At 46.0% G+C, this 16275-nt stretch overlaps 1 protein-coding gene across 2 annotated transcripts in view; it reads right to left on the bottom strand.

The window, feature by feature from the left end:
* Positions 1 to 16032, bottom strand: part of LOC141272235 (uncharacterized) — a 146728-nt gene extending 130696 nt beyond the window's left edge. The window contains exons 1-3 of one of the 2 annotated variants that reach the window (XM_073682745.1): positions 15792 to 16032; positions 3447 to 3629; positions 2273 to 2396 (exon numbers count right to left, since the gene is read on the bottom strand). In XM_073682745.1, coding sequence (XP_073538846.1) covers positions 2273 to 2396; positions 3447 to 3629; positions 15792 to 15875 — 391 coding nt within the window. In that variant the 5' untranslated portion in view covers positions 15876 to 16032. The remainder of the gene's footprint in view (positions 1 to 2272; positions 2397 to 3446; positions 3630 to 15791) is intronic. The other variant, XM_073682736.1, reaches the window with a different exon arrangement.
* Between the last annotated feature and the right edge of the window lie 243 nt (positions 16033 to 16275).

Below are 16275 nucleotides of genomic sequence, written 5' to 3'. Positions count from 1 at the left end.
AGACGCCCTCATTAATAACCCCGTAGTAAGGTTTTCAATGCTTTTTCAATAAAGACATGGCCAGAATAAAGTCTTTTATTGAAATAAAATTAAACACGGTTTTAATAATTTATTTAAAAATAAAAAACACTGTATACTCACGTAACACCTAGTCTCCGAATCCCTCGTCTCCTGTAAAAAAACAAAAATAAAAAACAACCATATCCCTTACCTGTCCACCGTCATGACGTAATCCCAGTGTCCCACAGCGATCCGGGTCACTTCTACAGCAGCCACGTCAATCACTGATGTGACTGCTGAGAAGACAGCACTGTATACACTGACAGGAGTGTAATCACTCCTGTCAGTGTACATCGCTGCTGCTGGGGCCAACTTCACCAGAGTTCATCAGCTGAAGATTAGCTGATAAGCCCCGGAGCCCTCACTTACTGCATCAGTGTTGGTGGAAAAATTCTTGAGAAAATTCCCACGCAGCACCGATGCCATAAAGTGAGGTCCCGGAGCTCGTCAGCTGATCTCCAGCTGGTGAACTCAGTCCCGGCAGTGCAGCGATGTATACTTCCGGGAGTGAGCGCGCTCCCGTCAGTGTATTGCCAGCTGCTGAGTGATCGGGTCACCGGGGGATATTGGGAGGACGCGGAACAGGTGAGAATGAAAGGTGTTTTTATTTTAATATTGATTTTTTTTTTTTGAACCACCGCGCACAGACGCCGACTGAGGAGACTACTTCTCCCCTCAGCCGCGCCTGCTCCCGCTGTTACCAGTGGGAGCGGTGGTCAGACGATGGGAGAAGTAGTCTTTTTCCCCTGCCCGGGTACCATTCATTGTGCATTTTTATGGAGTATTTGACTCATTGACTTGAATTCAGTCAGTCAAATCCACAGCAAACCCGCAAATATATTTATACCTGCGGGTTTGCTGCAGTTCAATTGACCTCAATGGGCGGGAAACGCTGCAGAAAAGCTAAAAATAATGGACATGCTGCGGATTTAAACGCAATGACAATCCTGAGTGGAAAATTCCTGATCATGTGCATAGCACTTCAGGACTGTCATTACCTAGAGTTTTAGGTGCATTTCCGCATGGAAAAAAAGATGCAAAAATGCATCAAAAACGCACAGTGTGCACATAGCCTAATAAAGGACATTCTGCAACTGAGGAGTAAAAGACGCTCTCATCCCTCTCTCTCTAAAAGAGTTAGTTTCACCGATAATGACTCTTCACTGGAAAATACAGATGATAATACCCCTGATAATATTTCTGATTCGTCTATAAATCATTTTAGACAAAAACACAAACTGTAGAAATATCTCTTATATCATGAGATATTTGAAATCTAAAACCTGAAAATGACATAACTCAATCATCTTCAAAAAACGACAGAGAGAAAGAAAGAGGAAACATAAAAGATATCTCCAACGAGAAAGGAAACTTTGGAAAACACGGTAATTAACATGTCAAGCTATCTATTAACAGAGGCTGAAGTTACAGTTCTATCCAAAGGCTTAACCTTCTCCCGACAAATGAGTTTGACGTTCATAGAACTTTATTAGATGTGAATAAATTTGTGAGAACTTTCACTTTGCGTTGTCATTTCATGGTCAATGAACAGAATGAGAACGTGGAGAACTCGTTACAAGAAGTTTCTCATGATGATGTTCCCAATAGAACTGGAACTTTTGATGAACAGGGTTCACTTCTTGATCATAAAACTCCAGCGATTCAACACAACGGACAGTTACTTTCAATCGTTTGTTATAAAAAAAAATCTCTATTACTATCCGGTCAAGTCTCGTCCACCAGTCTTGGATGTTTTCTAGGAAATGATTGAAGATGAACTACTTACATTAAAAAGGAACACAAAATTTCAAGGACAGAAATATCATAATCTAATGATATCAGAGCAACGAGCTCTGATAGAACTTAACGAGAACTCTGACCTCCTCATAAGGAAAGCAAAGGACGATCCGCTGTTATATTGAATGTGGGACTTTATGAAAAATTCCATTGGGAAATCTGCAGACAAAATGTGACCGATGCTCTAAGGAAGGCGAAAGATTCTGAAAGAAGCCGCCGAGGACGAAGACTCAAGACTGATGAAGACGACAGCGGAGAAACCGCGACTCACAGATCAGAAGAGAATAATCAGGGAATGAAAGCTGTGAGAAAATGTAGAGAAAACCAGAGCAAGTCTGGAGAAAAATCATCTATTATAGGACGAGGCCGAGAGACGTCATCACATCCCCCGGAGCCAACAAGAGTCTCCTCTCACCTGGTGATGTCAGAGGCCGGAGCTCCTCCATCATCACCTCCTGGTACCGATCCTGGTGTCCTTCTAGATACTCCCACTCCTCCATGGAGAGATAGACAGCGACGTCCTGACACCTTATAGGAACCTGACAACGACACCGTCATCACCCAGAATCCTCCAGTGCTGTCCTGTATAATGTCCCAGCAGTCACCTCTCCGGTCATCACCCAGAATCCTCCAGTGCTGTCCTGTATAATGTCCCAGCAGTCACCTCTCCACTCATCACCCAGAATCCTCCAGTGCTGTCCTGTATAATGTCCCAGCAGTCACCTCTCCGGTCATCACCCAGAATCCTCCAGTGCTGTCTTGTATAATGTCCCAGCAGTCACCTCTCCGGTCATCACCCAGAATCCTCCAGTGCTGTCCTGTATAATGTCCCAGCAGTCACCTCTCCGGTCATCACCCAGAATCCTCCAGTGCCGTCCTGTATAATGTCCCACCAGTCACCTCTCCGGTCATCACCCAGAATCCTCCAGTGCCGTCCTGTATAATGTCCCAGCAGTCACCTCTCCGGTCATCACCCAGAATCCTCCAGTGCCGTCCTGTATAATGTCCCAGCAGTCACCTCTCCGCTCATCACCCAGAATCGCAGTCACCTCTCCGCTCATCACCCAGAATCCTCCAGTGCTGTCCTGTATAATGTCCCAGCAGTCACCTCTCCGCTCACCACCCAGAATCCTCCAGTGCCGTCCTGTATAAAGTCCCAGCAGTCACCTCTCCGCTCACCACCCAGAATCCTCCAGTGCCGTCCTGTATAATGTCCCAGCAGTCACCTCTCCAGTCATCACCCAGAATCCTCCAGTGCTGTCCTGTATAATGTCCCAGCAGTCACCTCTCCGCTCATCACCCAGAATCCTCCAGTGCTGTCCTGTATAATGTCCCAGCATTCCCAGCAGTCAACTCTCCAGTCACCACCCAGAATCCTCCAGCGCTGTCCTGTATAATGTCCCAGCAGTCACCTCTCCGCTCATCACCCAGAATCCTCCAGTGCTGTCCAGTATAATGTCCCAGCAGTCACCTCTCCGCTCATCACCCAGAATCCTCCAGTGCTGTCCAGTATAATGTCCCAGCAGTCACCTCTCCGCTCATCACCCAGAATCCTCCAGTGCTGTCCTGTATAATGTCCCAGCAGTCACCTCTCCGCTCAGCAGCTCAATCATCTTGTTGCTGAGCTCTAGGATCTTCTTCTTCTTCCTCTCATGTATCGGGGGGTGCGGGGGAGGCTCTGTGATGGGGCCCGGGCTCCGCCCTCCTGACTCCTGGTGATGGATGATGGGAGTCACACCCTCCCCCGGTGTCTTCCTCACTATTGTGTAATCCTGTGTATGGAGAAAAAGTGGTAAAACACAAAACCCCAGAGACATAATGAAATAGTTGTGGCTTTTTGACCCAAAAACTAATTACAGGTTCCTATTAACTCCTTCACCCCCAGCCTGTTTTCACCTTCCTGACCAGGACAAATATTTCAATTCTGACCAGTTTCACTTTAAGTCTGGCCCTCAGACCGCCACCGTCTTCTTACAGCAATCAGCTTGTGAGACAGCTGATGTGATGACATCATTTCATCGTGTCAGCTGTGCACTGCAGAGAGTCAGTCAGAGACAGAAGCAGAGGCAGAGCGCTGGGGGAACGGGAGAGAAATGAGTATGTGGTGGTTTTTCTCATGTGTATGTGATGTTTGTATGTATATAGTGAAGCTATGTGGGGGCTCTTGCTGTATATGGGAGGCTACGTGGGGGCTCATGCTGTATATGGGAGGCTACGTGGGGGCTCATGCTGTATATGGGAGGCTACGTGGGGGCTCATGCTGTATATGGGAGGCTACGTGGGGGCTCATGCTGTATATGGGAGGCTACGTGGGGGCTCATGCTGTATATGGGAGGCTACGTGGGGGCTCATGCTGTATATGGGAGGCTACGTGGGGGCTCATGCTGTATATGGGAGGCTACGTGGGGGCTCATGCTGTATATGGGAGGCTACGTGGGGGCTCATGCTGTATATGGGAGGCTACGTGGGGGCTCATGCTGTATATGGGAGGCTACGTGGGGGCTCATGCTGTATATAGGAGGCTACGTGGGGGCTCATGCTGTATATGGGAGGCTACGTGGGGGCTCATGCTGTATATAGGAGGCAATGTGGGGGCTCATGCTGTATATGGGAGGCTACGTGGGGACTCATGCTGTATATGGGAGGCTACGTGGGGGCTCATGCTGTATATAGGGGGACTGTGTGCGGGCTCACACGATATATAGGGGGAAGGCAGCCTACTTAACCCCTTACTGACATCTGACGTACTAATACGCGTCTGTGCCCTGGGACTTAATACCCAGACCCGTATTAGTACGTCATGGCGATCGCGCGCGCACACAGGCTGTGCGGGCGCGATCGCCGCCGGGTGTCAGCTGATTGTCACAGCTGACACCCGGTACTATGTGCAGGGAGCGGTCCTGCACCGCTCCCAGCACATTAACCCCCGCGATGCTGCGATCGAAGTCGATCGCGGCATTGCGGGGGCAAGGGAAGGTGATTGGCGATACTCACCTCCTCTTCCGGCTTCCAGCGCAGTCTGCAAAGGCTTCCCAGGTGTTGCCATGACGACCCGATGTCGTCATGACAACATCCGGGTCACCAGAGAGCAGGAAGATTGCCTGGACATGCGCAGTGCATCTCCAAGCAATCTTCACACTGTGCACTTCTGACAGCCTTCATGGCATAGGGATGGTGCTCCATTCCTGTGCCATGCAGGCGATCAGAAAAAAAAAAGTGAAAGTCCCAGAGTGGGACAAAGTAATAAAGTGTATAAACTGTGTGAAAGTGGAAAAAAAAAAAAAAAAAAAATGTGCAAAAATATTATAAAAAAATAAAAAAAATAATACACCAAAAATAAAAATATAATGTACCCATCAATAAATATTATTATAAAAAAAATTAAAAAAAAACAATAAAAGTACACATATTTGGTATCGCCGCGTCCGGAACAACCTGACCTATAAAACTGTCCCACTAGTTAACCCCTTCAGTGAACACGGTAAAAAAAAAAAAAAAAAAACGAAGCAAAAAACAATGCTTTATCACCATACCGCCAAACAAAAAGTGGAATAACACGCAATCAAAATGACGCATATAAATAAAAATGATACCGCTGAAAACGTCATCTCGTCCCGCAAAAAACAAGCCGCCATACAGCTCCATCAGCCGAAAAATAAAAAAGTTATAGCTCTCAGAATAAAGCGATACTAAAAAATATTTTTTTCTATAAAATAGCTTTTATTGTGTATAAGCGCCAAAACATAGAAAAATGATACAAATGTGGTACCGCTGTAAACGTACTGACCCGAAGAATAAAGCTACCTCATCAATTTTACCACACGCGGAACAGAATAAAAAAAAAAAAAAAAAAACAATTCCTGAATTGTTGGTTTTTGTTTATTCTGCCTCCCAAAAATCGGAATAGAAAGCGATCAAAAAATGTCACGTGCCTGAAAATGGCACCAATAACAACGTCAAGTCATCCCGCAAAAAACGAGCCGTCACATGACTGTCTGCCAAAATCTTGAAAAATTATAGCTCTCAAAATATGGCGATGCAAAAATTAGATTTTACAAAAAATGCGTCTTTTAGTGTGTGACAGCTGTCAGTCATAAAAACCCCATATGATTCTGGCATTGCTGTAATCACACCGACCCGAAGAATAAAGTCGTCTAATCACTTATACCGCACAAGGAACGGCGTCAAAAATAAACTCTTGGGTTAGGATTGGGCTAGGGTTAGGGCTGGGTTTGGGGCTAGGGTTGTGCTGGGGCTAGGGTTGTGCTGGGGCTAGGGTTGTGCTGGGGTTAGGGCTGGGGTTGGGATTTTTTTCAAAAGTAAGAAAAAAAGATGACGATATGGCGACTAGTGTTGAGAGCAAGTGCTCGCTACTTGATTTTGCATCGGGTGCTCTGGTATGCATTGAGTATCGTGGGTATTTGAGTGACATGCTCGAGTCTCTGCCCCATATGCTTCGCGGCCAAAAAACTTTACGGGGATTGCCTGCCATGCACGAGCGATCCCCGCATGTTTTTTTTTGGGTGTCTAATAACCGTGAAACATGCGGAGCAGGGACTCGAGCATGTCACTCGAGCACACGCTGTACATGGTGCATACCTGAGTACCCGATGCAAACTCAAGTAGCGAGCACTTGCGCTCAAGAATAATGACAACTTATTCAATATGATGACCTAATGTAAACAAATAATGTGCCGTACCTCTGGGTTCAAAATGTTCACTATACACCTTAATAAAATCCTTGAGGGGTATAGTTTCCAAAATGGGGACACTTGTGGGGGAGCTCCACTGTTTAGGCACATCACGGGCTCTCCAAACGCGACATGGTGTCCGCTAACAAATTGAATGGAAAATCGGCTCAAATTGTTAGCGGACGCCATGTTGCGTTTGGAGAGCCCCTGTGTGCCCAAACATTGGAGCTCCCCCACAAGTGACCCCATTTTGGAAACTAGACCCCCCAAGGCACCTATCTAGATGCATAGTGAGCACTTGGAACCCCCAGGTGCTTCACAAATTGATTCGTAAAAATGAAAAAGTGAAAAAAAAAACACTTTTTCATTTTTATGAATCAATTTGTGAAGCACCTGGGGTTCCAAGTGCTCACTATGAATCTAGATAGGTGCCTTGGGGGGTCTAGTTTCCAAAATGGGGTCACTTGTGGGGGAGCTCCAATGTTTGGGCACATAGGGACTCTCTAAATGCAACATGGTATCCGCTAACAAATTGAATGGAAAATCGGCTCAAATTGTTAGCGGACACCACATTGCGTTTGGAGAGCCCCTCTGTGCCCAAACTTTGGAGCTCCCCCACAAGTGACCCCATTTTGGAAACTAGACCCCCCAAGGCACCTTTCTAGATGCATAGTGAGCACTTGGAACCCCCAGGTGCTTCACAAATTGATTCGTAAAAATGAAAAAGTGAAGAAAAAAATACTTTTTCATTTTTATGAATCAATTTGTGAAGCACCTGGGGTTCCAAGTGCTCACTATGAATCTAGATAGGTGCCTTGGGGGGTCTAGTTTCCAAAATGGGGTCACTTGTGGGGGAGCTCCAATGTTTGGGCACACAGGGACTCTCCAAATGCAACATGATATCCGCTAACAAATTGTTGGCTCAAATTGTTAGCGGATATCATGTTGCATTTGGAGAGTCCCTGTGTGCCCAAACATTGGAGCTCCCCCAGAAGTGACCCCATTTTGGAAACTAGACCCCCCAAGGCACCTATTTAGATGCATAGTGAGCACTTGAAACCCCCAGGTGCTTCACAAATTGATTCGTAAAAATGAAAAAGTGAAAAAAAAAACACTTTTTCATTTTTATGAATCAATTTGTGAAGCACCTGGGGTTCCAAGTGCTCACTATGAATCTAGATAGGTGCCTTGGGGGGTCTAGTTTCCAAAATGGGGTCACTTGTGGGGGAGCTCCAATGTTTGGGCACACAGGGACTCTCCAAATGCAACATGATATCCGCTAACAAATTGTTGGCTCAAATTGTTAGCGGATATCATGTTGCATTTGGAGAGTCCCTGTGTGCCCAAACATTGGAGCTCCCCCACAAGTGACCCCATTTTGGAAACTAGACCCCCCAAGGCACCTATCTAGATGCATAGTGAGCACTTGGAACCCCCAGGTGCTTCACAAATTGATTCGTAAAAATGAAAAAGTGAAAAAAAAAACACTTTTTCATTTTTATGAATCAATTTGTGAAGCAACTGGGGTTCCAAGTGCTCACTATGAATCTAGATAGGTGCCTTGGGGGGTCTAGTTTCCAAAATGGGGTCACTTGTGGGGGAGCTCCAATGTTTGGGCACACAGGGACTCTCCAAATGCAACATGATATCCGCTAACAAATTGTTGGCTCAAATTGTTAGCGGATATCATGTTGCATTTGGAGAGTCCCTGTGTGCCCAAACATTGGAGCTCCCCCACAAGTGACCCCATTTTGGAAACTAGACCCCCCAAGGCACCTATCTAGATGCATAGTGAGCACTTGGAACCCCAGGTGCTTCACAAATTGATTCATAAAAATGAAAAAGTGTTTTTTTTTTTCACTTTTTCATTTTTACGAATCAATTTGTGAAGCACCTGGGGGTTCCAAGTGCTCACTATGCATCTAGAAAGGTGCCTTGGGGGGTCTAGTTTCCAAAATGGGGTCACTTGTGGGGGAGCTCCAAAGTTTGGGCACAGAGGGGCTCTCCAAACGCAATGTGGCGTCCGCTAACAATTTGAGCCGATTTTCCATTCAATTTGTTAGCGGATACCATGTTGCATTTAGAGAGTCCCTGTGTGCCCAAACATTGGAGCTCCCCCACAAGTGACCCCATTTTGGAAACTAGACCCCCCAAGGCACCTATCTAGATGCATAGTGAGCACTTGGAACCCCTAGGTGCTTCACAAATTGATTCGTAAAAATGAAAAAGTGTTTTTTTTTTCACTTTTTCATTATTACGAATCAATTTGTGAAGCACTTGGGGGTTCCAAGTGCTCACTTTGCATCTAGAAAGGTGCCTTGGGGGGTCTAGTTTCCAAAATGGGGTCACTTGTGGGGGAGCTCCAAAGTTTGGGCACAGAGGGGCTCTCCAAACGCAATGTGGTGTCCGCTAACAATTTGAGCCGATTTTCCATTCAATTTGTTAGCGGATACCATATTGCATTTAGAGAGTCCCTGTGTGCCCAAACATTGGAGCTTCCCCACAAGTGACCCCATTTTGGAAACTAGACCCCCCAAGGCACCTATCTAGATGCATAGTGAGCAGTTGGAACCCCTAGGTGCTTCACAAATTGATTCATAAAAATGAAAAAGTGTTTTTTTTTTCACTTTTTCATTGTTACGAATCAATTTGTGAAGCACCTGGGGGTTCCAAGTGCTCACTATGCATCTAGATAGGTGCCTTGGGGGGTCTAGTTTCCAAAATGGGGTCACTTGTGGGGGAGCTCCAATGTTTGGGCACACAGCGGCTCTCCAAACGCAACATGGTGTCGCTAACAATTTGAGCCAATTTTGCGTTAAATTTGTTAGCGGACACCATGTTGCATTTAGAGAGCCGCTGTGTGCCCAAATATTGGAGCTCCCCCATAAGTGACCCCATTTTGGAAACTAGACCACCCAAGGCACCTATCTAGATGCATAGTGAGCACTTGGAACCCTCAGGTGCTTCACAAATTGATTCATAAAAATGAAAAAGTGTTTTTTTTTTCACTTTTTCATTGTTACGAATCAATTTGTGAAGCACCTGGGGGTTCCAAGTGCTCACTATGCATCTAGATAGGTGCCTTGGGGGGTCTAGTTTCCAAAATGGGGTCACTTGTGGGGGAGCTCCAATGTTTGGGAACACAGGGACTCTCCAAACACAACATGGCGTCCGCTAATTATTCAAGCAAATTTTACAATCAAAAAGTCAAATGGCGCTCCTTCCCTTCCGAGCCCTGCCGTGCGCCTAAACAGTGTTTTTTCCCCAAATATTGGGTATCTGCGTGCCCAGGGGAAATTGCACAACAAATTTTGGGGTCCATTTTTTCTTGTTACCCCTGTGAAAATAAAAAAAATTGGGTCTAAAGTAACATTTTTGTGAAAAAAGTTAAATGTTCATTTTTTTCTTCCACATTCAAAAAATTCCTGTGAAGCACCTGAAGGGTTAATAAAGTTCTTGAATGTGGTTTTGAGCACCTTGAGGGGTGCAGTTTTTAGAATGGTGTCACTTTTGGGTATTTTCTGTCATACAGACCTCTCAAAGTGACTTCAAATGTGATGTGGTCCCTAAAAAAATGGTTTTGTAAATTTTGTTGGAAAAATAAGAAATCGCTGGTCAACTTTTAACCCTTATAGCTCCCTAACAAAAAAAAATTTTGGTTCCAAAATTGTGCTGATGTAAAGTAGACATGTGGGAAATGTTATTTATTAACTCTTTTGTGTGACATATCGCTCTGATTTCAGGGCTTAAAAATTCAAATTCTGAAAATTGCAAAATTTTCAAAATTTTCGCCAAATTTCCGTTTTTTTCACAAATAAACGCAAGTGATATCGAAGAAATTTTTCCACAATCATGAAGTACAATATGTCACGAAAAAACAATCTCAGAATCAGGGGGATCCGTTGAAGCGTTCCAGAGTAATTACCTCATAAAGTGACAGTGGTCAGAATTGTAAAAATTGGCCCGGTCATTAACGTGCAAACCACCCGCGGGGCTTAAGGGGTTAAAGGGGTATTCAAAGCTCTATCCCAATATGTAGTAGGTGTAATAATAATAATATTAGGAAATACCTCCAATTAGAAATGTAGTGCAGTTTTTCTGATCCGCTATGTCTCTTTCCCCATTGCATTGCAGGGCCGTAAGTATCCACTAAAATGTTACTTTGGCCTCAAGATTTCGATTTTTAAAAGGGATAATTGTTTAAAAATGGAACAGAAAATTTGTTGTTCAATATCTCCTGATTACACTGATACCCGATATGAAGGGAAGGAGAGCCCCTCCTCATAAGTGACCCCATTTTACAAACTACACCTCATCTAGGGGTGCAGTGATCATATTGACACCACACGTGGGTCACAGAATTTTATACCATTGGGCAGTGAAGAAATAATAATTACATTTTTACAACAAACATTTAATTTTAGCCGCAGATTTTACATTGTCACACGGGAAAATGGGTAAAAATGGCACCTACATTTCTCACACAATTTGTGCTAAAAGTGTCGATACCCCATATGTGGCGGTACAGTACTGCTTACCCATACGGCGAGACTCGGGAGGGACGGAGCAATATTTGACTCATAGAGAACAAATTATCGTTTAATAGTTTGCAGACTCCATATACACAGAAAGCCCCTAGCTGCAAGAAGCGCAGAATACCTCCATCCTCAAATGACCCCAGTTTGGAAATTATACCCCCTCTGGGAATTTATCTACAGGTGAGGTGAGGATTTTGACTCCATGGGTGTTTTCCAGAAACAAGCAGCAGTGGATGTTACTGAGCGTAAATTGCAAATCTGCCAGTGTCGTACATTGTAAATGCTCAGGACGTTGTAGTGCCCAGCTCATGCATGTGGAGACACGCACCAGAAAATTAGGCGGGTTCTCATCACTACAAAAATGCTCAGAAGGGAGGATTTGGTAGCGAAGAATTCACTGGATTTCTTTTGGGGGAGGGGGGGGGGGGGGAAGACAAGGAGCCATTTCACTTTGCCTGAGCCTTAGTACTACCAGTAACGTCGAAGCCCCTATGCCGTATTTTTTGGACCATAAGACGCACCTAGGTTTTAGAAGAGGAAAATAATAAAAAAAAAAAAAATTAAGCAAAAAATGTGGTCATGATGCACTTTTAAGGGGGAGGGAGTCTTCTGCTGACACTGGTATAGGGGTAATATCCCCCAATTCTGACAATATCCCCTATCCTGGTATGTATGCCCCCCCCCTTCCTTTTATACGTGGTCCCCATCCCCATCCTGGTATACCTGGCATCCCTCCATCCTGGTATGCATGGCACCCGTAATCCCTATCCTGGTATGCATGGCACCCCTCATCCCTGTCCTGGTACGCATGGCACCCGTAATCCCCATCCTGGTATGCATGGCACCTGTAATCCCCATCCTGGTATGCATGGCACCCCTCATCCCCGTCCTGGTATGCATGGCACCCCTCATCCCCGTCCTGGTATGCATGGCACCCCTCATCCCCGCCCTGGTATGCATGGCACCCCTCATCCCCGTCCTGGTATATATGCCCCCCCCCCTTCCTTTTATACGTGGTCCCCATCCCCATCCTGGTATACCTGGCATCCCTCCATCCTGGTATGCATGGCACCCGTAATCTCTATCCTGGTACGCATGGCACCCGTAATCCCTATCCTGGTACGCATGGCACCCGTAATCCCCATCCGGGTACGCATGGCACCCCTCATCCCCATCCTGGTACGCATGGCACCCCTCATCCCCATCCTGGTACGCATGGCACCCCTCATCCCCGTCCTGGTACGCATGGCACCCCTCATGCCCGTCCTGGTACGCATGGCACCCCTCATGCCCGTCCTGGTATGCATGGCACCCCTCATCCCCATCCTGGTAAGCATGGCACCCCTCATCCCCATCCTGGTAAGCATGGCACCCCTCATCCCCATCCTGGTATGCATGGCACCCCTCATCCCCATCCTGGTATGCATGGCACCCCTCATCCCCATCCTGGTATGCATGGCACCCCTCATCCCCATCCTGGGATGCATGGCACCCCTCATCCCTATCCTGGTATGGATGCATGGCACCCCTCATCCCTATCCTGGTATGGATGCATGGCACCCCTCATCCCTATCCTGGTATGGATGCATGGCACCCCTCATCCCTATCCTGGTATGCATGGCACCCCTCATCCCTATCCTGGTATGCATGGCACCCCTCATCCCTATCCTGGTATGCATGGCACCCCTCATCCCTATCCTGGTATGCATGGCCCCCTCATCCTTACCCTGGTATGTATGGCCCCCTCATCCTTACCCTGGAATGTATGGCCCCCTCATCCTTACCCTGGAATGTATGGCCCCCTCATCCTTACCCTGGTATGTATGGCCCCCTCATCCTTACCCTGGTATGTATGGCCCCCTCATCCTTACCCTGGTATGTATGGCCCCCTCATCCTTACCCTGGTATGTATGGCCCCCTCATCCTTACCCTGGTATGTATGGCCCCTTCATCCTTACCCTGGCATGTATGGCCCCTTCATTCTTACCCTGGCATGTATGGCCCCCTCATCCTTATCCTAGTATGCATGGTCCCCCTAATCCCCATCAGGCTGCACATAAAAAAAAATAAATAAACACTCATACTCACCTTTCTACTCTCCACCAGCGCTGCGTCCTGTCTGCCCGCACTGATCTCTCCATGTGAGCCGCGCATGATGTCACTGCCATGCACGGCTCACAAGTAGAGATCAGCTGCAGGAAGTCACTGCTCCCCACGCCGGGGCTGTGTGCGTGGGGAGCAGTGACTTTGTGGAGAGAGGTTGAATATTCATGCCCTTTAACAGCGGGCACAGGCGATTCCGGCAGCAGCAGGAGCCGCAGCGAGGCTACACTGTGTGCTGCTATTAAGGAGCATGAATACTCAGCGCTCCCCACGCCCCATAGGCGTGGGGAGCAGTGAAAATTCATTTTCTTTAGCAGCGGGGACAGTGTAGGCTGCAGCGGGCGGCTGCTGCCTTCTGTGCCCCACTCCTCCACCGCTACCGCTCACCCCACATATATATACACCTCCCCCAACATTTGGACTATAAGACGCACCCCCCATTTCCTCCAAAATTTTGGAGGAAAAAAGTGCGTCTTATAGTCCGAAAAATACGGTATTTCCGATAAAAGATGACGGACCTGAGTGGGGATTTGCTTTTTTGTGGATTGAGCTGCAGCTTTTATTGGGAACATTTTACATAACATTTGAGATCACATTTATCGTGTGCTCTACGCTGAGCACTTACATTGGGGGTTTCCATCTAAATCTCTGAGTGAAGAGATTCAGATGAAAACCCAGAGGGATCCATTCACTATAATGAGGCAGCAGAGTTACTCTGGACTCTGTATGGCCTCTGTTCAGCAGTGTCCTTCTTTTCATAAATGCAAAAAACTATGGCCAGTGGAGCCTTTAGGCATGCCTAAAAAGATGGACACAGCTGGATTATAGACTAGACGGCGTCCACACTGCCTCCATCTGCCTCATTACAGGGAATCTTCCGCCGGGGGTTCCGTCTGAATCACGTGCTTCAGAGATTTACACGGAAATCCCGATGCAAGTGCTCAGCGCAGAGCGCAGGATAAATGTGAGCAGAGCCTTACTGCAATCTTTGGGAGACAGAATGAACAAATCAGCAGCAGGTGCAAAATTGGTTTTATTCATTTTTTTACACCTTTCCTCGTGCGGTATAAGTGATTAGACTTTATTCTTCGGGTTGGTGCGATTACAGCGATGCCAGATTTATATAGTTTTTTTATGATTGACAGCTGTCACACACTAAAACACGCTTTTATTTTTGTAGACTAGTTTTTGCATCGCCATATTTTGGGAACTATAATTTTTCCATATTTCGACCGACAGAGTCATGTGAGGACTTATTGCGGGATGAGTTGAGGTTGTTATTGGTGCCATTTTCAGGCACGTGACACTTTTTGTTCGGTTTCTGTTCCAATTTTTGGGAGGCAGAATAAACAAAAAACAACAATTCAGGCTTTGTCTTTAGAGGGATTTTTTTTATGCCGTTCTGCATGTGGTAAAATAGATGAGGCAGCTTTATTCTTCGGGTCAGTGCGATTACAGCGATACTACATTTATATATTTTCTTTTTTATGTTTTGGCGCTTTTACACAAAAACTATTTTATAGAAAAAAAATAATTTTTTTAAATGGCTTTATTCTGAGAGCTATAACTTTTATTTTTCGGCTGATGGAGCTGTATGGCGGCTTGTTATTTGCAGAACAAGATGACGTTTTCAGCGGTACCATTTTTATTTCCATTCAACTTTTTAATCGCATTTTATTTCAATTTTTGTACAGCGGTATGATGATAAAACAAAGTTTTTTGCCACATTGTTTATTTTATTTTTTACGTTGTTTACTGAAGGGGTTAACCAGTGGGACAGTTTTATAGGTCGGGTCGTTCCGGACTCGGCGATACCAAACATGTACTTTATTTTTTTACATAAATATTTGTATTTAATGGATTCACATATATATATATATATATATATATATATATATATATATATATATATATATATATATATATTTTTTTTTTTATTTAGTATTTTCTGCAATGTCAATTGATGTTGCAGTCACTATTGACAGCAGCATCCAAGGGGTTAAACGCTTGAGATCGCCGCTATCACCGTTGCCCCAGAGCGTCAGCTCCTATATACCGCTGACACCGGCTGATGATCGCGCCGCGGCTCGGAGTGAATCCATGTGATCCTCACGCTGTACATGTACGGTGAATGTCGTAAATGGGTTAAATGGAATTTGTCACCCGTTTTTTTCTAACTAATCTGAGGGCAGCATGATGTCGGGGCAGAGACCCTGATTCCAGTAACGTGTCACATACTGGGCTGCTTGCTGCAGTTTTGATAAAATCCCTGTTTAATGAGCTGGAGACGATCACTGGAGGACGAGTAAACCTGCTGCCAGGTTGTCACAACCCCACCACTGACTTTCTGCCTATGCACAGTGCACAGAGAGCAGCCAATCAGTGCTGTGGGCGGGGCTATACAGAGCTCAGAGCACTACTAGATCTACAGCAGAAGAAACAGGGATTTCATCAGAACTGCAGCGAGCAGCCCAGTAAGCGACCGATCACTGGAATCAGGGTCTCTGCCCCCACATCATGCTGCTCTCAGATCAGATAGCAAAACCTGATGTCGGACTTGTTACATAACACAATAAAGCTGATAGAAATGTAGAGGAGTTACCTCTCCGCTCAGCAGGGAGATGATCTCCAGGGTGAAGTGTAATAATCTTCTGGTGGTCTCGTCCTCGTCCATCCTCGGGGTCATTCAGGAGAAGGAGGGATGAACACTGGATCAGCTGGAGGGATCTCGTCCTGCCGGCTGATAACAGAGAGCAAGAACTGCACACAACCAGGACGGGCAGCTGCACTGAGAGCTGGAGGACCTGTGGTGACGTCACCACCATGTGATCAGGGGGCGGAGCTCAGGAGAGAAGAGAAGGACATGTGATAATGATGACGTCCCACAGCTCCTCCCCCTCAGTGCAGCAGACGCTTCATCTATGGGCTCCTGTCAGGTATATATTATTGGAGGCAGGAGAATGTATGGGCTCCTGTCAGGTATATATTATTGGAGGCAGGAGAATGTATGGGCTCCTGTCAGGTATATATTATTGGAGGCAGGAGAATGTATGGGCTCCTGTCAGGTATATATTATTGGAGGCAGC

The sequence above is a fragment of the Phyllobates terribilis genome, unplaced genomic scaffold (assembly GCF_046119375.1).
Source record: "Phyllobates terribilis strain yellow unplaced genomic scaffold, ASM4611937v1 Scaffold_1__5_contigs__length_1240528914, whole genome shotgun sequence".
Lineage (NCBI taxonomy): Eukaryota > Metazoa > Chordata > Amphibia > Anura > Dendrobatidae > Phyllobates > Phyllobates terribilis.
The sequence above is the reverse complement of the archived record's forward strand: the minus strand, read 5'-3'. Positions and strand labels throughout refer to the sequence as shown.